The 26,409-nt window shown below is 62.1% G+C and overlaps 1 protein-coding gene across 1 annotated transcript; it reads right to left on the bottom strand.

Moving 5' to 3' along the window:
• Window positions 1-1,672: 1,672 nt before the first annotated feature.
• On the bottom strand, window positions 1,673-20,659 carry LAMC3 (laminin subunit gamma 3). Its single transcript, XM_082009061.1, has 28 exons — window positions 20,039-20,659; window positions 15,850-16,154; window positions 15,530-15,660; window positions 14,494-14,660; window positions 13,922-14,110; window positions 13,634-13,751; window positions 13,455-13,553; window positions 12,986-13,122; window positions 11,329-11,445; window positions 10,836-11,034; window positions 10,492-10,608; window positions 10,009-10,223; window positions 7,975-8,163; window positions 7,647-7,892; window positions 7,149-7,302; window positions 6,890-7,032; window positions 6,630-6,808; window positions 6,400-6,538; window positions 5,765-5,970; window positions 5,390-5,466; window positions 4,988-5,122; window positions 4,518-4,662; window positions 4,234-4,395; window positions 3,824-3,926; window positions 3,481-3,680; window positions 3,068-3,214; window positions 2,765-2,864; window positions 1,673-2,120 (listed from the first exon to the last, which is right to left on the bottom strand). Exons 1-28 carry the CDS (start codon window positions 20,532-20,534, stop codon window positions 1,870-1,872), a joined length of 4,866 nt encoding a protein of 1,621 aa, XP_081865187.1. The 5' UTR covers window positions 20,535-20,659; the 3' UTR covers window positions 1,673-1,869.
• Window positions 20,660-26,409: the final 5,750 nt, after the last annotated feature.

Genomic DNA, 26,409 nt, shown 5'->3' with positions numbered 1-26,409 from the left:
AGTAGGAAGTGTCAGCTGCCCCACACCACCCCAGAGCCAGCCGCATTTCAACCCCAGGTGCGGCTACCCCTGCTCTTTGAGAAAGCAGCAAGCACAGGTACAGCGGGTGCCCCTCCTGCTGCCATGAGCGCAGACGGACGGGCAGCTATGTATTATAATAAGATTTTTAACGGATACAGCTCTAGGCAGGTGTCACCAGCTAAAAAAACAAGAGTTCCAGGGAGAGCAGGAGAGAGGATGAACCATGTCTTCAGCAGCAGGCACAAGGCAGAGGCTTGACATTTCTGTATCAGCAGCAAAGATTGGAGACTATAATTGTCTTCCCAGGGAGACGGTAAGTGGCTGTGGCTCCCTGCTTCTCTCCCAAGCCGAATCACGCTGTGCTCTCATTGCTACGTGGTTTTGCTCTTGCAGAGCTGTCCTTGGGCAGCGAAAGGGGAGCCCCTGCCATCACACTCCTGCAGTGCCACAGCTCTGGCACCCTACTCCTTGGGCAGCTTTTGTGCAGAATTAGGAGGGAGACGAGTTTGTTCACAGTGGGAAAATCCTGTGTCCCTTCCAGACCACTGGACCCACCGGAGACAACGCTGGGGGCATCCAATGTCTATGGCAGCAGTTTCACATACAGCATCACAAAAGACTTTAGCAAACCTCATTTCCAGCACTGTGAGCAGAAGAACGCAGGAAAAACAGGTTAAAAAGTGGAGTGGGCTCCAGCCTGGGAACTCGTTTTTGGTCTTAGGGGAGTGACTTCAACTGCTGCCTGGAGTCACGGCACAGCCAGCGCAGGGTGGGCTGAGCAAGGACCTGGCTCTGCTCCCTGCGCGTCCCCACAGACCAGCCCGCATGGGAGCACGGGGTGGAGGTACATGCCTTTCCTTTAAAGGCAGAACAGTTGCCGACCTCTGCCACCCAGTGGGAGTGACACTGGCAGGAGCCGTGTCCAGCTGCTCCCCTCCGGCCGGTGCCGGCTGCACAGCCCGGTGCCACCAGCCAGCTCCGCTCTGGTGGGGAGGGGGTGTGGGTGCTGATGCGGGGCTGTGGGTGACGCAGCTGCAAGTGTTACAGCCAGACCTGGTGACATCCAGTGAGCCAAGCAGAGCTGGAACAGGACACAAAGACCAGAGCTGTGGGCAGCAGCAACCTTGTGCTACGCTGGAGCAGGGGAACAGCAGGAGCAGAGCTGCCCTGAACCTGCAGCTGGTGAAGGGTCCAGCTTTGCTTCTGCTTGGCCCCAGTTTGGTCCTCCCTGTTACAAGCTTCCTTCCCCTGGGCAGCAGGCAAGCCGCATGCCCTCCGGTGAGCAGCTCTCTGCCTGGCTTCACCATGATTCATCTCTGCACCTCTGTGACCACAGCACGTGAGAATCACACTGCAGAGTGCTGTGCAGCAGGACCAGTTTCCAGCAAAAGCCTCTCGATCTCCTGGGGCAGGCGGGTCCACTGGGTGTTACAGCTCTGGTACTTTACATACTTGATAAGCCCTCCCGCCCTGGTGTGCTGTGCTGCAGTGGGGGAGGAGGGATGGAGGGACATGTCCCATCCCACCATCTAGCGATGGTTCTTTGTTCACTCCATGGTGAGAGACCAACGCTGTGATGGCTGCGTCTCCTGCACAGAAGTATCAGTGGTCCCTGGTAGCTGGTTGTCCCCCTGCCCCAAGGACAGAGCTGCTGGCTGAAGTCATGCTGCGGGGCTTGGGACACTGAGCTTGAACCGGTGCGGATAAGGACCTGGGGTGTGATATTGTACGGAGGGCAGTGTGAAGAACAGTGGGAGGGGTCGATGCTGGTGAACACAGGGCGTCCTTCGCTCTGCCATCCCCTGTGCAGGGGGGCACGGTGGTGACAGGGCAGGGGCCAGGGACCTGTCACTGCCACTTCGAGCAGCTCTCGGGGAGGCTCCGCAAAATGTCCTCCAGGTTCTGCTTGTCAGCCCGGATCTCGGCCAAGTCGCTCTCGAACGCCTGGATCTTCTCCCGCTGCCGCGCCGCCTCCTGCTGCAGCCGGCTGAGCTGGCTGGCCAGGGCGCCCGGCGCACCCAGGCGCAGCCACAGCCGCTCCAGCTCCAGCCGCCCGGCGCTCAGCACCGCCTCCACCTGCACGGCCTGCTCCAGGTTGCCTGGGCAAGGGGAGAGGACATGGAGGAGAGGCAGAGAGTTGGCCAGGAGAGGCTCTGGACGTGCTCCAGAGGCTCTGACCCTCAGCGCCAGGCAAACTGGAGGGAGTGGGTGCAGTGGGGCATGGAGGCATTGCAGCTTCCCAGCGATCACAGATAAGCAAATAGGACTGTGGCTCCAGGGAGGGCCTGGGCACATCTCTTACGGGTGGGTGGTGATTTCCACCCCTTTGCAAAACTCCTCGGATGCAAGAGTCCTGGAGCGCTCAGAAATGTGCCCAGGTGATCAAAGCAGGAGGAGCTGGAGCAAAACCAACCAGATCCAACAAGGAGTGAACCCAGCCCAGCACATCCCTCAGCTCCACAGGGACTGAGCCCTTGACCCAGCCCTGCTCCTCCTGGAGATGCCAAGGGAGATCAATGTCCCCACACCAGGCATTAGCACAAACATTCAGCAAGCCCCAATTCATTCTGCACAAGGGCTTTCCTCAAGAAACAAGCCCTCAAGAAGCTTTTCTAAGACCCTGGGTTATCTCAGCCAAAGGGCACCCAGCTCAGCCCAGATGGCCAGTGAGTGGGAGAGCCCTGGGTCCCGACAGCCTGGCCCTTCCCCAGGAGCCTGCACCCCACTCCTGCCCAGGTCTCACCTAGGCTACTCAGCAGGTTGTTCAGAGTCTCGATGTCCGAGATGAGCGAGCCCCGGGCTTCCTGGAGACTTTTTGTCATCTCACTCACCTCTGTCCCCACCTTCCAACACAGACAGACACCCAGATCAGGGATTCTGCTGACCCTTGGCTGGACAGGAGCAGGGAGAGGATCCCAGGAATGTCCCCAAGGCACTCCCCATACAGTGAAGCCCAAAAGCTGTGTGGCTCCTTATGCTTTGGGCTGTGGGAAAAGCCCCTTCAAAGCTCTGAAGGACACAACCTGCATGAGGGGACCCGACTTACCTGGTTTGCTTCCTTCAGGTCCCCCCTGAGCTTCCCAGCCATGTGCTCCTGCCGAGAGAGCTCCCGCTGGGTCTCGTTGGCACGTGTGGCAAGCTGGCTGGCGTGCTTGCGGGCCTGCTTGCTCTCCTGTAACACAGCCTGTGCCCTCTGCAAAGGGATGGAGATGGGGACAGTCACCTGGAGACCTGCAGGCAGACTGTGGCTGGCTCCTAGGCTGGAGCCCTGGTCGGGTGCATCGCCCTGGTCTGCCCGCAGACAAGGGTGGGCTGTGCTGGAGGGGCCACAGAAACTGTATTTGGGAGATCTGTGACCCTGCCTGCAACAGGCTGGGCTCTGCCTGTGATGGCTGCCAGCCCGGCCATGCCCGGCAGCCTGGCGCGGGCTCCCCACACCCCACATCCCTCCTCTCGGACCTTGGCACTCTCCCCAGAGACTTGCTCAGCCTCCCCAGACATCCTCTGGGCTGCAGTGGAGTTGGACAAGGAGTTTCCCAGCTTCTTCTTTGCTTGTTTAATCTTCCTCTGGGCCTCCACCATCGCCCTGTCCCGCACAAGTGTCATCCTCCTGCTCAGGGCAGCCTGGCCCTTCCGATGCCCCAGCACCTTCCTCATGCCTGCGGGGACAACCCGGCTGGCATCAGACTGGCTCCTTACCCCCTGGCACCAGACTGGCTCCTTACCCCCTGGCACCCAGAGCCAGAGTGGTGAGAGCTGAGCTGTGGCTGGAGATGTTCTGGCTCTGGCTCATGCCTTTTACCTTCCAAGCTGGCCAGGAGGGACTCTGCGTCGGACAGCACGGCTTTTCCACGTGAGACGGCTGAGGTAGCCATGCTGTGGGCAGAGCCAGCCCGGTCCCGTAGCTGTGGAGAGGAGAGCAGGAGTGAGGCTGGGAAGCAGGAGGAGAGCTGCACCCAACTGGGAAATGTGGGTCCCAGCCCGCTCCCGCTCAGCAGGTGAGCGCCTGGGGAGATCCGGGAGCCTGAGGGAAGATGTCTTCCAAAACCCCTTGGCTGCAGGCACGGTCCCTCCGGTCACTGGAGCAGCGGGGATGAGGCTCACCCACCCCCTGTGCCCTGGGTGGGAGGCAGGAGAGGGATGCACCCAGCATGCCCACAGCTCCAGCTGGAACATTTGCAGGAACACCCCACGCAAGCGAGCAGCAATTACCTGCTCAAAGCCACGAGTCCTCTGCAGCTCCTGGCGCAATCCGGCTGCCAGAGCACGGGACGCCGTGACAGCCTGCCGAGCCGACGGCTCCTGCACCTCCGCTGCCTGCTCCAGCGCTGCCAGGTTCTGTGCCAGGGCTCCAGCTTGCGCTGGCAGTGCCTGCTGCGGGGTCAGGGATGCCAAAGGCTCCATGAGAGCATCTCCCAGCCCAGGAGGCAGTGCTGCCCAACGGGTAAAGCAGGGCTAGGGATGCAAGCAGGAGCCTTATCTTGGACGCTGCGCACCGGCCCCAGTGCAGCCACCTGCAGAAGTTTCTCGGCCATGTCTGCGTTTGCCTGCTGCACGGCAGCGAAGACTCTCCCGGCCTCCACTGCCGCCTCCGCCACGCCAGCGCCCAGCTCCTCCTGCGCCCGCTGGATCTCCTCGTACCTACGTGGACAGGACGCCGCTGTCACCCGGGGCCCTCCGGTCCCTCGAAGGATGGAGTTGACAGCTTGGGACCTGCCCCGGACATGGATGTAGGGGGAAACACTGGGCGAAAGGGCATGAAACAGCCCCAGCACACAGCACCCTGGCTGTCCGCTTTGCAGCACTGTGCTGCAATGAGTTTGATGGGACTCAGTCATATCCCTGTTGAGCAGATGCCAAACCACTATGACTGAGTCCTGTAACAGAGACCTGGCTAGAGGCGAGGGGCTGTGGTTCCCTCCCACCCCGCTCCTTGCTGCCAGTCCCTCTTGCTGCCAGCCCTCACCCAGCCTCCAGCTCACGCTGCCCATCCCGCGTTGCATTCCCCTCCAGCAGGCTCCGCAGCAGCTCGGAGCTGGCGCCGGAGGCATGCAGCGCTCTCCCGACCACCGCCTCCACCTGCGCCGCAGCGTCCTTGTGGCTGCCGGGACAAGAGCACCCAGAGAGATGATATTAGGATCGGTCTCCTGGGAAAGAAGCAGCCACCCTGCAGCACCCCTGCCGGGATCAGACAGGGTCAGGCTCACGCGGACCCTCTGCAGCGAGGACCACGAAGCCCAGGCTCAGGGGTCCCTCGTCTCCCTCCATCACTGCGAGCCACAAGCAGAGAGCCGGGAAGGGAAGGAGGGTCCCAGCACAGTGGCCATCCTGGCTGGTACAGCCTGTGGTGTGGGACTTGCAGGTGTACCTCTCGGCCAGCTCCCGCACCTCCAGTGCCCGGCGGCTCCAGTTCGTGAGCTGCTGAGGGATTTCGTGGGGAATCTCCTTGAAACGCAAACAGCCACAGTGAGACCCCAGCAGGGAGCAGGGACCCCCAGACCTCACCAGCCCAGCACCAACGAGAACCTCCTGAAGCGCTGGAGGATGTTTGCAAACAGGAGCGAGCAAGGAAAATAGCTCCTCTTAACTCAGCTGCAAGGAGGGCTATACCCACGCAGGCTCCGGGCTTTCCCACTCACTCACAGTGCTGGTCACATCCCACCCCACCAGTCCTGTGCATCCCCGCTGCCCCCCAGGATGGCTACCAGACCCCCGGGAGGCCAGGGCTGGTGGGAGCCCGCACCGTGGTAGCCAGGGTGTCCGCAGCGTGCAGGATCTCCCACTGCGCCGACTGCAGCATGGCCCCGATCTCTGACAGCAGGACGCAGGTCTTGGGGGGTCCATGGCTGGAGCAGCCAGCGGCCCGGCTGGTGTTGCTGAGATGGCCCCACGTGGTGTCCAGCACCCCTGCCAGCCGCCCCACCTGCACCGAGAGCGCGGCCCGGGCACCTGCAGGCAGCACAAGCAGCTGCTTATTGCCCACAGAGGTGCTCGGAGCTCCCCACGTGGCTGTGGGGACTGCCCCATGGCTGAGAATTCCTCTTCTGCCTGCTGATGCAAGGGGCAGACAGTGCCTGCCGGGTGCTCAGGAGGGACCAGGGATCCAGTGCCCAAAGGACACCCCATGTGCCAATGGCTCTGCCCCCAGTAATGCCCATCTGCTCCAAAACCTCACTGGTGCAAGCATCTCTGCAGTGCTCTGTCCTACACGAAAAGGCATGGCCCCTCCGGCTGTCCTCCCCTTCTCAGCCACCCCATCACCCAAGCAGAGCCCAGCGCTGAGCTGGGGCCTCCTGGAGCGCCCTGCAGGAGCAGGGGGTCCCCAGCAGGGTGACGTGGGGCTTCCCCCATGGCAGAGGGAAGGGGTGTCCCCCGTACCTTGCAAGAGGTGAGGGCTGGGCAGCCCATCTCCCCGGGGCGCATCTCCCAGCATGGGGGACTGGCCCGGGTGGGCATCGCAGCCTGGTTTTTGGAGCCATTCCTCCATCTCCTGCAGCCTGGCCTTCAGCCGGTCGGCCTGCGGATGAGATGCGGGGGGACATGGGGGGACAGTGAGGCAGTGCAGGGGCCGGGGCGCTGCGCCCACCTCAACGGGGCACAGGCTGTACCTCGTCCTTCACCAGCCCGTAGCAGGCAGGACACTGCTGGCAGCGGGAGCTTGGCAGGTCGGGGAAGAAGTTGGCCTGGCACTGGTCACACTTGTAGCCCACGAAGCCGGGGTGGCAGATGCAGGTGCTGTTCTCGTGGCACTGCGGGGTGACGGAGCCCAGCGGGGAGCAGTTGCAGGCTGCAACGATGGCAGAAAGGCGTCACGCCACGGCTGCCAGCCCCAGTTTTGGGACCAAGGCGCCATCCCTGTCCCCGTTACCTCGGCAGCCCCTGGCAGAGAAGCCAAAGAAGCCGTGGTGGCATTGGTCACATTGCTTCCCCGTGACGCCCGGCTGGCAGGAGCACTGTCCCGTCAGTGCGTGGCACCCACTCTCCCGCGACCCCGTCGGGTGGCATTCACAGCTGGCACCGAGAGGTGGAGGGTGACGAGTGAGCAACGGATGCAAAGAGCGGCGACCAGAGCCAGGGATGCAGAGCCCCAGCTGTCCCCTTGCAGCCCCACGCCGTGCCCCACATACCTCTTGCACCCCACGGTAGGCTGCAGGCCATAGTAGCCAGGCTGGCAGAGCCCGCAGGCTCTGCCCGTCACGTGCGGGAGGCAGCGGCACTGGCCCGTGCTGGGATCGCAGCCCTCCAGCCCCGGGGCTGAGCCGCCAGGGTTGCAGTCACAAGCTATGGGAGACAAAATACCACGTACATCCTAACACGGGGCTGGCAAATGGGACAGCAGGAATGGGGCACCGGGGCTGAGCCCCCCACAACATGGAGGGCCACATCCCCCCCATCAAACAGGGCTCTGAGAGGCTGAGTCCCTGCAGACCACGATATCTCCAGGGAAGGACAGCAGCGGAGAGAGGGGACAAAGGCCATTCCTGAGCATTTGAGGCCAACCCGGACCATCGATCAGCCCCTAAACCCACTGGGCATCCCCTTTCCACCCTCTGCCTCCACTGCTGGGGGGGTTTGTCTGCAGTGGGACCCAAGGGAGCAGGGCCAGCCCCCAGGGCCATACGTACGCGCACACTTCCCGGCGGGGTCGGGGGCTAGCGCGTCCCCGTAGAAGCCCGGCCGACACCTCTCGCAGTGCTCGCCCGTCGTGTTGTACAGGCAGCGCAGGCACCGGCCGGACACGGGGTCGCAGTTCCCCACGGCGTTGAGATCCATGTTCCCGTGGCACTGGCAGGGGACGCAGGGACGCATGGGGCCCCTCTGTCCCAGGGGGTCCCCGAAAAACCCGTCATCGCAGAGCTCGCAGCGTTTTCCTGGGGAAGGCAAAAAGGTGGGGAGGGACTGGCTGCGCCAGCACTGCCCGCAGCCCCCTCGCCCACCCGCCCCCAGCCTCACCTCTCTGCCCCAGGGGGCAGTGGGTGCAGACCACCTCCCCACTTCTGGGCACCTCAGTGCAGGGCGAGTGGCCAGGGCAGGGGCATGGCTTGCAGTCATCAAAACGCCCAGCGAAGGGGTTGCCATAAAACCCGGGGCTGCAGCGTTCGCAGGAGGGACCTTCTGTATTGTGCAAGCACCGGCAGTGCCCTGCGAGGAGGAAAATGGAGCTGAGGGTCTCCAAAAACCCAGCCCCGAATAGCAGCGGGGACCGTGGGAGGGGTGGAGAGCCAAGTGCTGATTGTGGCACACCATGGGTGCCGAGGGGGATGCGCAGCTCCAGCCAAGGGATTGTGCTGGGATTGCACATCCACAACCAGGACTTGGAACATTTTCCCTCCCTGCCCCATCCTTGCTCAAGGGAGAAGGTTTTGGAGAGGACACAGGGGACCCAGCGCCGTCCCTGTGCTCCCCCGGGGAGTAGGGACAAGGCAGCGCTGGTGCACGCAGGCAGCACCGTCAACGCGCACGGCGTCTGTCGGCGCCTGCGATAATCGACAACACATTTCTCAGCGACGAGGCACGTCGTTTCCAGCCTGTCATGGAAAACACAAGCAGCCAGCCGGCACCCAGCAGGGAGCGAGCGTCTCCTCGCGAGCCGAGCCGGTGAGTCACGGTCTTCCAAAATCAGCTAGGAGGAGGAGGAGGAGGAAGGATGCTCAAGGAACCCCCCACATCCAGGCAGATGCTCTGCTTGACTGGAAAGAGAGAAGGAGCCTGGGGGAGGATTTTTCCTCATGATTTGTGGGGTCCGGGTCACGCCAGGCGGGTTGCGCAGGAGGGAACAGGCGTTTTTCCATTTTACCCACATCCAGGCGGAGCCGGACAATGGAAAAAAAAGGAAAAGTGGGTGTCAGGAAGGAGTGGAAAAATAAACGAAAGGAAGCATGCGGGCTGGCTCGGGCTGGCAGCGCGGGGCCGGAACATCAAAGCCTGGCCCCGTCCCTGGGGATTGTGCCGGCGGCAGCGCCAGCCCCGGCTCTGCGAGACGAGGGGCAAGTTCGCAGAGCTGCTGCCGCGTTTCCGCTGGCAGGGCAGGGGCACTTGCTGAGCACAACGCCTCTTCCAGCCCTTTCTATCCCAGCCGTATACTACTGTCACTCCTCACTGAGGGCAGCCGGCCGGCGAGGAGCCCCAGGGGCTCTGTCTGGGTACCAAATGCATCATCTTATTTCCAAACTCTTTTCAGCGCCGATCGGAGCTGCTGCTTTCTGCAGGGGTGGATGGGGAGCAAGGCAGTATCTCACAAGCCCCTCACGGCTCTTGATCTGCCTTTCCCCGGGGCTGACAGTGGCGAGGCTGGTGCTGGATTCGCGCAGCCACCCAAGATCCGGGGCAGCGGTTTGCAATCCTGCCCCCCTTCCCCAACCAAAGCCATCCAGCCGCTTTGCCTGGCAGGAGAGGGGAGAGCCCACAGCCTGCGAACCACCCCAGGCACAGCCACGCTGCCCTGAAGACTTTGCTTTTGCTTTTTCCTCTCTTCAAGGCACGGTCCCTGCTGCAGTCACGCACCTCTGAGCTGGTTCTGGAGGCAGAGCAGGGCTTGGGCTGGCAGCACGAGAGCCGGCTCCTCCGGTGCCCTGCCGCACGCCTGGCACCGCGGTGGTGCCAGTCCTGCTCCGCTCCTCGGGCAGCGATGCTGCCTGTGAGACCCCTCCTCGCAAAACCCTCTGCCTCTCTCCTGCCCTGACCCCTGCCTGCCCACTCCTCTGAGAACCAGCACCCTTCCTTTCTCCTCCTCTAAGGTCATAAAGTACCATGAAAGATGCCCTCCTCATTATAAATTACCACGGTTGTTATTGCACTTCATTAATTATCTCTGTCCTTGCAGTGATGAACCCAGTCCCTACAACCAGCCAAGCGATTCAACTTGCAAGCTTTGGGTACCGCAACCTCACAGATGGTTTCCAGCATCCCTTAGAAACAAGCAAAGGGCCGGATTTGTCACCCATGCACGTAGCAATGGGCCAAGTGGAGGGGCCGGGGGGTGCGCACCTGTGAGGGGGTGACAGTCCCCGTGCTGGTTGCAGGCGCAGGGCACGCAGCTGACGAAGGGGCCGCCGAAGGGAATCTCCCGCTTGAAGCCGGGCGCGCAGGACTGGCAGAACTGCCCGGCGTAGCCCGGGGGACACGTGCACTCCTCCACCCAGCCCGCCCGCGCCCCCAGCCCGGGGCGAGCGGATGTGAGCTGGACCTCGCGCAGGGACAGCCTGCCTGCGAGAGCGGAGAGCAGCCTGAGAACGGGATGGCACGTCCCCCGGCCCTGCTCGCCCCATCCTGCCTGGAAATGCTCCAGTCAGGCGTAGGAGAGCCCAAAATACCTCCTGGAGGGAGCCCAGGGGTGTCCACAGAGAGGAGCCAGCCCCTGCCCCAACACATCCCTGCAATGCCTGTCGCCCCTGAGAGCCTGATGCTGCTTCAATGTCCCCAGCCCCCATCCCAGCCCGGGGTCCCCACGGGGACATTGCACGGAGCCACCCACCTCGTGCGGGGCCACAGCTCACGCGGAGGCGGAGGGCGGTCAGGTTGGAGAGCAGGCGCTGGAAGCTGAAGGCCGACAGCGAAGGCTCTGCACCCTCCTCTGCCTCGTGCAGCCTGTGGAGAAGGAGCGTGGGAGGAAAGACAGAGCCAGCCTGACAGCCACGCGCCACAGGACAGCTTGGCTCCCCGACCGGGAGCCGGGTGCGGCGATGGGGCCACAGTTAAATCCCTGGGGGGGCAGGGAGCGGGGCTGAACCCCACAGCACAGGGCAGCCCAGGCAAGAGCAGGCACGCTGCGTCCCAAACACAGCCAAGGCTCCCCAAAGCACCGTGGCGGGTACCTGAAGGTGATGGCCTGCTTTCCAAGCTGGGGCTGGCTTTTGCTGCTGGACATGGTGATCTTCATCCCCTCGCCCTCCAGCACCAGCTGGACCCAGAGCAGAGGCACCCCGGTCTCTGTCCCTGTCCCATTCCCCTCCACTCCCAGCAGCAGGGACAGGAGCTGCCCGTAACTGAGACGCTGGTTCTGCAGAAACTTCTCTGCGAGAGGAGAGAGGAGCAAAGTCTGTAGGAGATGGTGGTACCAACTCTGCCGGGGCTGCCAGTGCAGTCCTGCTCCCACCAGCATCACCGGGAGCCACGGTCACCCTTCCAGAGCAGGGGCAGCTCCAGCCTGCCCTCCCAGGGTCCCGGTCCACCGCTCCAATCCCCCCCACTGCCTTGTGTTATTGAAACATGCTCAGCTCTGGGATGGAGCCCAGCACCTCAGGCACTGGCCTGAGCAGTGGGATGTCCCATGCGAGCACTGGCGGGTCCCCATGGCACACATGATACCTGGTGCAAGAAAATCCACCGGCTCCTCTCCATCCCACTCGGTGATGATCTCCCCATCAGCCCAGCGCAGAGGCAGGTCCCCGGTGCCCGGAGCTGCGGCAGCCCAGCCCTCCAGCCCTGCGTGATGGCACACAGCAGCAGTGCACAGGCAAAGGGAGCAGCGAGTCCCCGCCAGCCCAGCAGCAGCAGGGTGCTGCTTTCGGGGGCTCTGTCCCTCCTCCCAAGAATCTCCAGGGTCTTGTAAGGGGCCTGCGCTTTGTAACATCCTGCTCCTCCCGGGCTCTGTGCTCTCATGCGCTGGAGAGTGGCCTTAGCCGTCCCCTCCATCTGTTTTATTTTCTTAGATTTGGAAGAAATTATTATCGTTAAACTTTTGCCCCCCTGCCTGTGCTGCAGTTCTGTTACTGTGGGCTGGAGAGCACAGGAAACCCAGGGAGAGACGGAGCCTGATTGCATTAAGTTGGTTTCCTTCGGAAATCAGTTAAACCCCCCCCCCCGCACTCCCCAGGGTTAATTATTTCTTCCAGCCACGGGCACCCGCAGGACGAACACTTGGAAATCCCTCCCCAGCTCTCCAGTGGGCTGCACTCGATTATCAAATCATCCCAAATTTGGACCCTTTCACCCAGCACAGGAAACTTCCAGCTGATGCAGCTCAGCTGTGGGCTGGGGAGCGCTTTGGGGAGCAGGGCTGTAGGAAGGCGGGTGGCTGAGCCCTGCCCTGCGCTGCCCGGATGCGCTGAGCCTCTTGCCACCCAACCCAGGGCTCTGCCAAACCTGTCCCTGAAGGAGCAGCCCCAAATTGGCTGCATGAAGGGTGGAAAAAAAAGGCACGGTTTAAAGCCTGGCTCTGTTTCAAGGCCATGGAAGACATTACAGCAGCACAGCAACTGGCAGCGCGGTTTAAAGGCAGTCAGGATAAACGCCCGCCTGGCGCGCTCGCCTCCATCTGCTCACCGGTATGTGCACCCTGTCAGGGTACAGGCGAGGCAGGGAGCTGGGCTGCCCGCCGTGGGTGCCCGTACCTTGCCGGGGCGCAGGCGGGGGTCCCGGCGAGCGGGGGCTGCACACGTCAGGCTGTGCGGCAGATGGCAGGGTTTCCCCGAACATCCCGCACACGTCCAGCCCCGCCGCGCACAGCCGTGGCTGCAGCTGGGCAAAAGCCCCCCATCCCGCTCCCCCGGCCCCCTTCTGCCCTGCCCCATCCCAGCTGAGGATGGGGAAAGGAGGGAATAAAGGAGAAAGCTCCCACCAGGCTCCATCCTTTCAGTTTTTATCATTCTGAGCTCATTTTTAGTGCTCCCGCAGTCCCTGGTGTGGTGGGACGGCTATGCCTGGCCCCCCAGCGCTCCCCGAGCCGTGCACAGCCCCGGGAGCAGGTCGGCATGGAGAGATGCCACAGGGAGCCAGGGAGAGCCCGTCCCCACAGAGCTGGGGGCAAAAGCAGGGGTTTAACAGCAAAATGGGGGCAAGCCAGAGAAACTACCCTCCCGCCATCATCACCAGTCAGCCCCAAAGGGAGACGCTCAGCCCCAGAGGAGGTCGCTTAGCCCCGGAGCGGGGTGCGCAGCCCCAGCCTTTCCAAACCAACGGAGTTTTTTGGCTGGACTTGGCACAGCTGTGCCCTCTGTTTCGCCCGGGGCTGGGCTGTCGGTACCTTGGCTGAAGTCGGAGCGGACGTGGGTCACCTCGTAGCCATCTGCGGCCGTGCAGGCAGTGGAGTGGCCGTAGCAGAAGCAGCTGGTGCAGCCGCTGGGGTTGTGGGGCTGCAGGTTAAACCAGCCCGGCTGGCACCTGGGCACCGGGAGGAAACAGGAGCAGGTGGCAAGGGGCAGTCAGAGCCGCAGGGGACCACAGCAGCATCTCGGGGAGGACACTGGTGGCAGCTCCAAGTGAGCCCAGTCCCAGTGGTCCCGGGGGATGCAGCCCCCCGGCCTCGCCAGCCAGCCATGGCCTCTGCAGGGAGCGAGGCTGCAGGATTCCCACGGCAAAGCCCCTGCGAGGGGCTGGGGAAGCAGCAATGCCCCGCAGGAGTGAAGACGCCTGCCCTGCGCCGATCACCGAGCCCCGGCACTGATCCAGCCTGGCAAGGGGCCACGGCACCGTCCCGGGACCGAGGTGCTTACCTGTTGCACAAGTGCCCCTCCACCCTCTCCTTGCAGGCGCAGTGCCCCGTGTTGGGGTCGCAGGTGCCCACGCTGCCCGCGGGGTCGCAGGCGCAGGGTCTGGATGGGGCGAGATGAAGGCGCGAGGTGAGCCCCGCTCCCGTCCCGCTGCTCCTGCCTGGGGCCAGGCTCCTCCTCACCTGCAGCCGCCTTCGCTGAGGCTGTGGTAGCCGTCCTTGCAGCGCTCGCACTTCCAGCCCGTCACGTTGGCTTTGCAGAGGCAGGTCCCCGAGCTGTCGCACTGGGGCTGCAGGGAGCCTGCGGGGACCCGGCCGGCCCTGAGGCTCTCGCCCAGCCCGGGAGAGACCCAGGGAAGAGTGGGGAAACCCCAGGCAAGGGAGAACTGACCAAAACCATCCCTCCCAGCCGAGCCCCAGCTAGGGCAGGGATTTTGCAGCCGGAGCCCGGCTCGGCGCAGCCCCACACACCTGCGGGGTGGCAGTGGCAGGGCTGGCAGGCTGCCCGCTGCTCCCAGCGGTAGTGGTTCTGCCGGCAGCGCTCGCAGTGGGGCCCGGCCGTGTTGTCGCGGCAGTTGCGGCAGTGGCCCCCGTGCCCGCTAAGGCGGTACAGCTCCCGGTCGTAGAAGCACTCGTCTGAGCGGCCGCTGCAGTTGCATGCTGGGGGGGAGGCAGGAGGGGTGGTTGGCAGCCGTGGGGGGACACCCGGGGGTTAAAGGAGCCTCCTGGGGGGTGGGCTGAGCCAGAGAGGCTGCTTGGCTCAGCGGCGTGAGCTTTCGGCAATGCCTCTGCCATTGAAAGCAGAGGTGGGGGCTGAACTTATGGGGGAAGAAAATGTCAGGGGATCCTTAGGGTGACACTGTGAAGGGGGGCCCTGGGGTGCAAATCCTCCCTCCCTGCCCAGAACAGCCTTGCAAACGGAGCCGTTGCTTTCTTCCCGTGCAGGAAGGGCAGGAGCTGCCGGACAAGCTGACGCAGCACCAGCACAGCCCATCAGGGCTTGCCACGCACCGTGACACGGCACCAGCCCGGGAGATACTCACGGAGACACTCGTTGGCAGCCTCAGCAGTGCCACGAGCCCAGGGCCGGTCCTGGTGGAAGGGCTGGCAGCGCTCGCAGTCGGTGCCGGCCGTGTTGTGCTGGCACACGCAGACCAGCTGCCCGGCCTCGTCCGGCGCACACTCGCTGGCGTGGCCGTTGCATTTGCACCTGCAGCGAGACCGCGGCACGGGCACCAGCCGCGCTGAGCACCGGTGTGGGCAGCAGCCGGCAGCAGGATGGTACCCAGGCTGTGCGGCATGCGGCCCTGCTGCCGGGCCGGCTCGCCTGGGGCAGCCGTGGGGTGAGGAGCGGGGCAGAAACAGCTCAGGCTGTGCCGGCGTTGAGGCCACCCATCACGTCCCTGGCCCAGCCCACGGGGGGTCCCACGCTGAGGGTGGCCTGCGCGAGGTGCTAACCGGCTCCAGCTGCTGGGCCCGAGGGGTGAGACGGCAGCAGCGAGGGCTGCCGGCCCTGCTGCCTGGGGGAGGCAGCTCTCACCGGGATGGGGAGATTTCCCACTCCCCCCAGCCAAGGAAGGGCACGGGCAGCACAGCCCACGGGCAGCACCGAGTGGGTGCCACCAGCACCCCACACCAGCTCCCCCATCCCGCCGGCAGCTGCTCTGGCTCCTCGGGCCGTAGCCGTGCCCATGCCAGGCTCCTCCACCGCCCTCCCCAGCCTCAGGGAATCTCTCCCCTGGCATCCCAGGCCCCCTCTGTTGCTGTGCCACAGGAGCCCCAGTGCCATTAAGAACCACAGGGCTGGGAGGGGGCAAAGCAAATACAGCTGGTGGCAAACGGAGAGGGCTCGGGGGGAAGACCTCCTTTGTGCACAGCTCAGAAGCCTCCAGGTTTCATCACCCATCTCTGCGCCACCAGCTCTGCTTTACAGATGGAGGAAGTGGAGGAAGCCACATCTGGGTAGTTTGCCCCAAAAACGCAATTCAGACAAGACTGAGGTGGGGAGCAGCTGCCCCAGCCCCAACCGCAGGAAGATCTGTCCCCTGCTGTCCTCACCCCGGCCCGGCTGCCCCTCACCTGCCGCCAACGGAGAAGTCGGAGATGGCGTAGTAGTACGACTGCAGCACCTTGGGGTCCTTGAAGATGTCATCCCCGAATGTGTTGAGCCGGTTCAAGGAAATGAGCAGGTCGGTGACAGTCACCCACTCCTGCAGGGAACACAGGGAAGGTGCCTTGGGGAGGGGTCCGGACCACCAGCTCCTCCCCCTGACCGGGACGCATCCTGCACCTTTCCCGACAGGGGAGCAGGGTATCACCCGTGCTTTTGCCCCGGCTGGCTGCATTAGTGCACCCGGTCCCGGGGACCATGCATCCACCCCCATCCCACCCCGGCACACCTGCAGCGCCGGGCTCCTGTCAAAATTGTAGGCGCTGGGCCGTCCCTCGAGGGTGGAGAAGGCCACGTTGCCCCCGCTCAGCGGGGAGATATCGCTGAATTCGTCGGTGCAGAAGGCCACTTGCTCATCCTCCCCCGGCCGCAGGTAGTGCCGCTGCTGCTTCCCGTAGGTCTTCTCGCAGGACGCGCTGTAGTACTGGAAGGGCACCCAGGGCCCCTCGGCGCGGCTGCGCTTGTAGATGGCGAAACTCTCGGGGCGACTGGTGTGAAACTTCAGCCGCACGTAGGTGATCTCATAGGCTTTGCCTGAGGACAGACCCGCCACGCCGTCACCCTCTCCCTGCCGCCCGATGGGTGCCGCAGCCTGCGCCAGGGCTGAAATTGTCCCGGCGCCCCGTCCTGCACGGCTGCCGGCATCCCCGGGCTCCCACCGCGGGCACCGTCCCCCGCTCCCCGCCACAGCTAAAAGAGGAGCATTTTCATTCGAAGCAGAAATCACCGTCCAGCTGCCCTTAACCGGCTCCTCTTGCTGCAGCCCAAACCCCACCCAGCCCCAGGCGGCTCTCGCCCCGCCGCAGCCGTCCACCCATTGTGTGGGTGCCCCAAGTGGGTCGCATGGGCGAGGAGCCGCTGCAAAGCCAGGCTCTCACCAGCGGCCGGGGGGAAGAGTCAGGCCCACGGCACTGAGCGGCACCCCCGGGGCAGCGGTGCGGCAGGGATGGGGAGGTGGAAAGGGTCAAGGCTGGTCCCTGCCCAGGGAGCGCGTGCCAGGACCCGGCATCGCTGCCGTCTTTGCTGGGATGAAGACAAAGAGAGGACGCCAATCCCTGGGGCGGCCGGCGCAGCTCGGAAAGTGCTTGAAAGAATTAGCGAAAAGGGGAAAAGAAAACACCAAAGTGAACATCAGAACCGCTTAATTGCCAGCGGTGAAGGACCAGCTCAAAGACTAGATTACTCCATAAGAGCACCACTCCTGACAGCACAAAACAATTAGCTGCAAGGTTTTGGCTTTATTTGAAAAGATAATGAGTTGGGAATGTTGGAGGGGTTATTCCGGGACTAGGAAAACAAGCCTTTAATTGGACCCATATGAATACTGTCGCGTATGTGCTGCGACTTTGCTGCGGAGGAGCCAAGGCAGCCCGGCTACCGGCGCTGGGAGAAGCAGCTGCCTCCCATCAGGGGCGCGGGGAGCACCCGCCCCAGCACCCGGCGGGGGCACCCACCCGCTTGCCCGCCCGGAGGTGATAAGGGACAAGAAGGGGCTGCAACCGGGCTGTCCCACCATCGCCATGCTCCCCTGGGCCTCTCCCCAAATTCACCGCCCTCCGGACCCCTCTGGACACAAGCGACAGCAGGGGTGCCCCTGCCCTGCACCCTACGGGGTGGGGGGTCACCCGGCGGGCGCCAGTTCCCAGACAGCAGGGTCCCGGAGGGAATGTCTACCAAAACAGCAAGGTCGGGGCCATTGCCTCCGGAGCAGTTTCCTCTGGGAGAGGAAGGGAGCTCAGCATTGTGTCAATAAACAGCCCCTGCCCCAAGCAGCCCCGCACGAGGGGAGGGGTCGGCGGGGCTGGGGGAACCTGAGTGGTGCCTCCAGCTGGGATGGAGGAGACTCGCCACTGTGGCGAAACATCCCAAGGGAGCACATGCTTTTCCCAGACAGGCCTTTTAATCATCCAAATTCTGCTCAGGAAAAAAAAAACAAAACAACAAAACAGAATATAATCTGGGCTGGTTGTCTCCCCTTTCCTGCTCGGGAAGATGTGACGTGTCCCAAAGCCGGGTGTGCCCTGGGATGGTGGCACCAGGCGGGTGTGCAGGCGGCTGAGGGTGCCAGCACCAGGACCCCTGGGATGCTCTTCCAGCTGTGCCGTTCTCCGAACAAAGTGTTCACCCGCCTCCCACAGAGCCCCAGCTGCAGCTCGTACCATGCCAGGGGCTCCAGGCAAAGGGGTTTGGAGGGGAGAGAGGACTATGGGGGACCGTCACATCACCGTGTCCCCAGCTGCCTCCAGCCCCCCGACCTCAGCTCCGGGAGCCTGCCGCAGGCTCACGTCCCACAGCAGGATCAGTCACAGATGCAGACACCACCTGATCTAGATGCTCTGACACGAGCCGCTGGCATTCCGAGCTACCCAAGGAGCCCCGGTGCCTGCTGCCTTCGCAAGCCCGTGATATCCTGGGTTCCTCCCTGACGACTGACAGGGTAAATGCAACGGCCACGGGTGCTCGGGATTATTGATCTGCTCCGAGTCCGATGCACTGTAATGGCATGGCTGAAACCTCGCAGAGAAGAGAGATTTAAAGGAAGATAATCTAATTAACGCCAATCAACAGCAAGCAGGTAAACACAGGTCTTGTCCAACTCATTCGATATCTTATTTAATAACCTCCCCAGGCAACCACGCTGGAGAACCTACAAGACATCTGACTCAGGACTGAGCGAGACGAGCAGGCTGGCAGGGACGCACTACGTGGGTTAAAAAACCCAATTACTCAGTGGAGCTCATGGGTGAGGACTCGTCCTGGGCCACGTCCCGGGGAGCTGCAGGGGCCGGTTGGGCTTTTTCTCCATAACCCAAGTGAAAGCATTAAGGTAGCAATAAAAGGGTCTGCAGCTGGGACAAGAATGGGGCCTGTGGCTATGGGAAAGGTCAGACAGCAATGTGCCAGGCACCAAAATGGCACTTTTTAACATGGCAAGACATACGAGCCATGCAGGAAGAAGGGTACATTTGCAGGGGGATGCTCTGGCTCAGGAAGGGACGCAGGGACTGGGGCTGAAGATGAGCTCGGTGCAATTTATGGCTTTGGCTGTGTTAACGGGAGACAGACACAGCAGGGTGGTCACAGGACTGGACAAGACTCCACTGGAAACCCGAGTGCAGGGTCCAACAGGGCCCGCAGAGAAGCTGGGGAAGAGCCAGAAGACAGAGAGAGACTAGGAAGCAAGCCCTGAGGGCTGGGGACCTCAGGCTGGGACGTGCCAGAGCCCACATGTATCTGTGTGCCGAGCTGGGACTGGTAGCCGCAAACTCGCCCAGCGGCAGCTTGCTCGGCCACGCAGGTTGCATTTGGGTTGTCTATGCCCCGGGACAAACACGAACGTATTTGGGGCAACCGGACAGCCTGCGTTAGATGGGCAAGAGGGTGGCAGATCCCCGCCCGGGGGCTGGCAGGAGCGGGAGCAGGGATGGCAGGCTCCTCCGGCATTGCTTCTCATGCCCGGTGGGGAGCCCAGCCCCAGCCCGGGGACGAGGACCAGATGTGCGCCTGCTCGCAGGGGGCTGGGAAAGCGGCGACCTCCGCCCAGCCGGGCAGCTCCCGCGTCACTGCTGGCGCAGGCACAGACCCTCCACCGTCACCCCGACCCCAGCCGCCGGGTCCCACCAGCACGGCTCCATGCCACACCGGCACTCGGCTGTCCCCTTACCGGCTCCGACCGCAGCCCCTCCGCTACCCCCCTTCGGCATGCAGATGGCAGGAGACTGCAGAGAATGAAGGTTTTACATTCTGGCCAATAGCCAGCATAGTTTAGATGGCAGGAAAATGTTAAAAAAAACCTTTTAAAATGCCAGGCATGCCCCAGGGGTTTAAGTATCCTCCAAGCAGGCGGCTTGCACAGTATTTAAAGCATGGAGGATCAGATCCCAGCTGGGGAAACCTGCTGGGGCTGAATGGTGTGTACAGAGCTCTTGCCCCCCGAGACATGCTGGGCTTCCTCAGCAATGCATGGGGGCAAAACGGGATGGGCTTGGCACCCACAGTGCTCACCCCCAGCAAGTAAGGCTCTCCCCAGCTGCCTCCTGCTCCGCGAAGTTGCATAATCGGTAAAAAGCAGCCTCAGGTGAACAGGAGAGCAGACACCCAGGGCATGGCTGGCTGGGAAGCGGCACAGGCGGCACAGCTCCTGGCATCCTCACCCCGCAAAGGACCGGGGCTTGGCTGATGGATGGGACAGACCGTCCCCAGGTCCCTTCAGTGATCTACCCACAGCACTTTGCAGAGAGCGTCTCCCTCCTTGCACCCCCTAAAAGCCCTGGGGAGCGTCCTGTCTTTAACCCAAAACCAGCAGCAAGAGCTACAGGATGCAGGACTATCCACCCACCCCATCTCTGCACCCAGATTTTGATGTACCCACTGCTGGTTTCCCTCGCCGGCACCGGGGGAGTCCTGCCGGCACTTACCCAGGTGGAGGGTGATGTTGACGGAGTTGGGGTGCTGGATGCTGAAGGCCATGGACTGGCTTTGCCACCAGGTGCTCTCCTCCTGGCTGTGGAAGTCGGTGAGGAACGAGGCGTTGTGGTGGTGCCGGGGGTCGGCGGCATCGCAGCGGTGGCACAGGGTGCTGGCGTGGCGAGTGCCCATCTGCAGGCAGTAGTCCTCAGGGGGCGACCCGCACGTGTTGGTGGCCTGGGCGGCCCGGCCGAAGGCGGCGTTCTCAAAGACGGGCATGCAGCGGCGGGGCTGGCCACGGGGGTCCCGGCAGGCGGGTGAGCCCACCGCCCCCAGCCCCAGCAGGGCCAGCAGGCAGAGCCCGGGAGGCCGCGCCATGGCGGGGCTCGCCTGGCCAGACTCTGAGCCTCCTGCGGATGGCATGGTGCGAGCGGGCGGGACGGGACGGGACGGGGCGGGATGGGACGGGTCCCCCCGCCCGGCACCTCCTCTCGCTCCGAGGTCCATCTTGTGGAAGCTGCTGGGAATGTCGAAAGCTTCGTGTGTGAGCCCAGGCTGTGGGGTTTGGGCTTCCCCCAGGCCACCCTGGTCCCCAGGCCGGGGGACCGGGCAGGATGGGACCCCTCCGGCGGGCTGCACCCAGGTCCCGTTGCTTCAGGGATGGCGGGTGCGCTTTGCACCTTCAGCTGCACGGGTGGAGCTGAGCTCCTCCATGTCTCAGCCCCGGGGATAAGCTCCATGCTACATGCCTCACATCTGGGCTTCTCCACTTTTCTCGCAGCCCCAAAATCAAGGGGGGTTGGGAGAAAGGCTTCGCAGCAGACCCAGCACCTCCTTCTCCCCCCACAATGATTTATGGGGACCCCGCTCCCCCCCAACTCACACCAGCCTGGCTGGGTTGTGGGTCTGTGACATCCTCCGATGCCTCCTCAGCAGCACCCATGAGTGGGGGTCCTGTCCCTGCCTGCTGCCGTGGGACAGCCCAGTCCCCTGGACCACGGCAAGGGCACATCCCTGTGGAGGCATCTCCACGGGGTGGCAAAACCAGATCGTCACCAGACCTCATTAGCAGCTTCTCAGGTAATAATTATAGTCTGTGCCAGAGGGGATCCCTTTCGGGACTGTGACACCCTCCAGATTTGACCCATGGGGACAGGAGAGTGACAGCAAATGGGGATGAGAGGTGGGCTGGCACGGTGCTGCACCCCTGGACAGACCCTGACCCCCGCTCTGCAGGGGGTATGTTTGCAAAGGTGGGGTGCATGGGGGAACACCGCTTCTGCTCCCCCCCACCCCGCTCAGCTGAGCTGCCCACAGGAGCCCTGGAAACTTAGCCTTCATTTATAATTTAAGCTCCCTTTCTCCCTTTCCCTTCTATTCCTATTTATTTTATTCTCCTTCTCCGTACACACTGTGGGAGAAAGCACCGGAGGGAAGCTGTGAATCAGAGTCCTCGGCAGCAGCGCCGTTTCAAAGCCCCATTATCATATATTGACCCGGGCTCTGACAGCCAGAGCCAGCTCCGCTGGGAAGGGTGAATTTCCCAGCATCGAGGAGCTGTGCATCAGCTGCCTGGGAGCAGGCGGCCGGTGGCAAAGCCACTTTCTCCACCGGAGAAAAAAAGAAGGGTTTTCAGCTCAATAATTGCCCTGTGCATCTCCACCACCACTTTCAAGGGGCTTTGCATCGTGCAGGTATGAGGTTTTCCAGGTGTTTTGCTTTCCCCTTGCCACTGTGGCTGCAAGCTCAGGGCAGGAGAGGCTGTCTTGTGTCATGGGTTTGCTACCTCCTTCTCAGGATGTTACACATGCCCAGGAGATGATTTCCCTGCCCGGCCCATCCCCTCTTGCAGAAGGGTCCATGTTAGAGAATGAGGAGACCATGCAACCAGGGCTCAGTGGCTGCTCGTGGGATGCACAGTGGATTCGAGCAAAGCTGATGAGTCTCCCGACCCCACCTCCTCCTCCAGCACAGCCCACCTGCAACGGGGGGATGGCCCATGGGGCCAGAGCTTGACAGGGATCGGTGGTGACACCGCCACGCACAGCAGTGGGAATGGTGCAGCTGATGTGCGAGCTGCACATCCCCAGACTGATTCAGTTGCACCCCGGGCTAGCAAAGCCCCTCACCAGGCTCCTGCCAGGTGCTGGGCACAAGCCCTTGGCTGCCCGAGGAGATGCCCGATACTTGCCATGCATGGCATGGGTGCTCCAGGCAGGATCTGGCCCCAGCTCGTGGCTGGTTCTGCTCCGGGACGGGCTGCTGCTGGTGGCTCGGACTGAAGGCTGGCTGGAAAAGCACAGGTCCTCTCCCACACACAGCAGTTCCCTTTGGGCAGGTTTCCTTGGGTCATCTCTGCAGGCAAACTGGGGAGGTGGGAGACCCCACCTCTGCACGTACTCCTGCCAGTCCTGGTGACTGGCAACCACCCTGATGTGACCAGCAGGAGGAGGAAGGTCAGCCAAGGGCTTTGGTCCAACCCTGCCCCCCTCACCAAAGGTGAGAGAAAAAGCCATCGTGTCTAAAGTCACTCTGCAAGAGAGGCGCAGGAGTAGCCCCCAATAATCCCCTTTTCTCCAAGAACAAGACACTGGACACATCTTGCCTGCCCTGCAATGCCTACCAGGTTTGGATGGTGGCTTCTCACAGCAAAACCTTCACGCACAGATGCATCACCTTGCCATGGTTGAACTTCACCTCTGGATGGGAGGAAGAGCTAAAGCTGGTTATGGGAAACCCCTTGTCTTCCTGCGACATGGACAAGCTTGAACAAGGGTGTCCGTAAGAGCAATCAGAACTGGGATTTGCCCCCAACCCCGCTGGTATAGCAGGACCTAACCTCAGCTGAAGTCCTCTGTACCTGGAGAGACTTCAGCCACTGCCCCAGGACTTTGGCCCAAGCGCAGTGGAGACGTGGTGACCAAGGCTGTGATGACACCCCAGCCTGCTGTCACAGGCCAGGAGCCTTCTCCTGCCCCAGCACGGACCTGGCACCCCACAAGAGTTAAGAGCCATGGAGGCGGCAAGGAGAAAACGTTCTTCTGATTTGCTTAATGAACGTTAATTAAGAAGACAGAAGATAGCAGATTCCTTCAGGGTAGAGATGAAAGGCCCGTTAATTAAATCTGGAGAGAGAGTGCAGGGCCGACTGATCCTCCTCCTGATCAGACCTGACAAGGCAGGCACTGGGCGAGAGCGAGGTGTGCCAGAGCCCACAGCCCCTGTGTGCCACAGCCCCGCTCAAAGCTGGCAGCACGGCTGGGTTTTGACAGGGTGCTTGGACATGGGACTGGGTGCCACCACCTGCTTACCGGCCTCCACCACATATGAGGCTGAGGGTGGCTCCATCCCATGGGGTGAGGTGGGAGCTGGGTCCGTACCCCTGGCTCCGGCTGCACGCTGGGCAGGTACTGCGAGATGGGCACACGCTTGGGTTTCCAGTGAAACCTTCCCCAGGAGGGATGAGCTGCCCTTGCTGTAGTGCTGGGTAAGACGATGTCTCCCTGTGGCCAGCTCCATCCTGAGGAAGAGGACGAGAAGGAGGTTTGGTCACCCAGCTTGGCAGTTTGCCCCAGGTCCCACCACCAAAGCCCACAGGAGGTGGGCACGGGTTAATGGGAGCAGGTCAGAAAGGCACTGGGTACCACTTTGTGCCAGTGCATCTCCCTGCCAGGAGGGCACGTCTCCGGGGCTGGCTGCACCCCGCTGGGACGGACCCCTCCTCCCTGCTCCCTGTCCCCAGGTTTCAGCACACACACCGCCTCGCCCCCCCGGAGCTCCTGCCACCAGCAATTTGCTGAAAGGGGCTTTTCTCCCCGTAGCCGAGGCCCTGGGAGGCTGTCACACACCAACGGGATTCTGCTAGCAGCCTGCTGCCTCCACACCCGCGCTCCCTGGGTTTATTTTTAAATGCAGAGCAGATGAGCATCCCAAATTACCCCCCAGCAGCCCTACCTTCCTGCCCTGCCTGCCCCCCCCGAGGCGGTGGCTGTACCCTCTCCTGCTCCCATCCCATCCCTCGTCCCGGGACTGGAGCGGGGATTAGAGGCAGGTTCAGTCGCACGATGCCATGAGCATTTCAATCGGTCCCAGCGCTCTGCCGGCACGCTGAGGCGTGCAACGAGCAGGGATCTCCGGTGCCGAGGGCTTTGCGGCAGGGTGATGGGGCAGCCGTCACCAAAAGCAGCTGCGCCTTGGGCAGGGGGGACCAGCCCAGGAGAGGGCAGCCAGCACCCCCCGCTTGGCTCTGCTCACTGCAGGGTGAAGACCCATCGGGAGGGAGACGGCACGTGCAGCGTAAATAACGGCTGGAGCATCTCTTCTGTGCGCCGGTTTATTTTGTAAACCTGAACTTTGCAAAATGTCATGAAACAGAGAAATGTGAAGCCTGGGATGAGTAAATCTCTATTAGAAACTCCCCAGGACAGCAGCAGTCATGTTCTTGCTCGGTGATGGCACATTACAGCCCAACCCTGGCTCGGGGAGCGGGGTCATGCACGGCACTGATTGCAGAAAGTATTTAATTAACACTGTCGTAAATACAGTGCCAGCAACGCCAACTAGACCACGTCGGGGCAGGATGCTGCCGTGCTGCGTGAAGTTTTGCCAAGGCAGAGAGGAGAAGACGAGGGAGGGCAGAGAAAATCTGGCAGATTTTGCTGTCTGCCTTGTCCCAGCCCTTGGGGATCCCAGGGGGGCTAGAGGAGGATGGGACAGGGACACTGCCCCTGGAGGGGATGTCCCCTGAGCAAGAAGGCTTCACCATCCGTGCCCAGACAAGTGGGCAAACCCCGTAACTGGGGAACGAGCTCTCTAGGGGCAAGATACTCCCAAAGCAATTGCCAGGATAGGCATCACCATCCTCTCCCCTGCTGCACAAACAGCCTGGAAGCCACCCTGTCAGAGCTAATCATCCACAAATTTTCTCAATACCTGGCAGACAGTGAAAATAGGGACATCCCAGCTTCACTCATGCATGACCACAAGCTCATCATCTCACAGATGAGCTGAAGGACACCAGATCTGACCCAGCGCAAGGACACGACACAGGGTGACAGCTGAGCCATCTTTGTCCCCAGGACACATGCTTCACCCATCTCATCGAGGCTCAGGAGGTCAGGGACCATGACAGGAGGAAGAGCTGGGTCAGCACAGGACCAGCTGCTTTCAGGCACAGCCAAAAAGGTCTTTTTCCCACCTGAGCCCATCAGTAGCTTAATGATCCCCACTAAAAACCTTCAGAGTCCCTAATCACTCATCACATTACAGCCGCTCACAAGCGAGGCCAACCAGTACAAACCTCCTCAAAGCCTTTTTAATTAATGAGCAGGAGCTTAGGCTCTTCCAGCTCAAAAGCAGCATTTCAGATAAAACCAGCAGCCTTCCTGCCAGCCCACGGCCTCCCTTGATAAACCCCCTTAATGGGCTTGTTAGCATCACCTGAGGCCACCTCGTTGGCTAACAAGGCGCATCTGTCTGTCCTCTCCTGCCTTCCTGCCGTGGGTGGGGAGAAGTCTGTCTGTCCGTCCGTCCGTCCGCCCGCCCGTCCATCCATCCATCCATCTGTGCATCCATCCCCACCATGGCAGGAGCTATGGGATGTGCCCATGGCTGCCTCTGACCCTGTGCTGGGTCCCTGGACATGTCCCCTGGGCCCTCCATCCACGAGGTGCCCAGGAGAGTGGGTGACAGCTGGGCAGGAGCCGGTGCCACCAGATGGTCACTGCAAAGAGTGACCTGGCTAAACCGATAACCGGGGGGGTGCTGGAGCCCCCTCATTTGCTAAGTGACTCCCTATACTGGTCCCACGGGGAGATGGGAGCGAGCTGAGGATGATGGCACCGAGCTCCTGCCCACAAAGCCCCTGGGACCTTTGCTACACTGGGGCAGCTGTATCAGTGTTACCACAACAACCCGTGGTTGTAATGATTCTCCAGGCTCTTTCCTGAGAGGTACTGAGCACTCGCAACTCATCACAGCGATGGGCTCTCAGGGGGCTTCGGAGAAGCAGGCTTGGAAAGCACTTAAGCGCTTAAGCCTGCTTTTCCGAAGCTCCCTGAGAGCCCATCGCTGTGATGAGTTGCGAGTGCTCAGCCCCTCTGCCAGGTGCTGCCTCTCTGCAGCAACAGCCCCGCCGCCCCTTCCTCCCCCTCCCATCAATAAGAGATGGTCCAACAGCCTGTGACAAATAAATTGTTGTCATACCTTTGACTTTAAAGCAGGAGAAATAACACCCCCTCTGTAATATGATCTACCGTGCCTTTATATTCCCAAGCGTGTCGCCCCGGATCGGGGCTGGGACTCTGATTTAATATTCTCATGGAAACCAGTGCCCTCATCCAATTACCACGGGGATTTCCGTGCAGTCAGCAGCTGAACCGCT

This window comes from Phaethon aethereus (genome assembly GCF_964289735.1).
Source record: "Phaethon aethereus genome assembly, chromosome: 20".
Taxonomy (NCBI): Eukaryota; Metazoa; Chordata; class Aves; order Phaethontiformes; family Phaethontidae; genus Phaethon; species Phaethon aethereus.
Note: the sequence above shows the minus strand (reverse complement) of the source record. Positions and strands in the feature narration are given on the sequence as shown.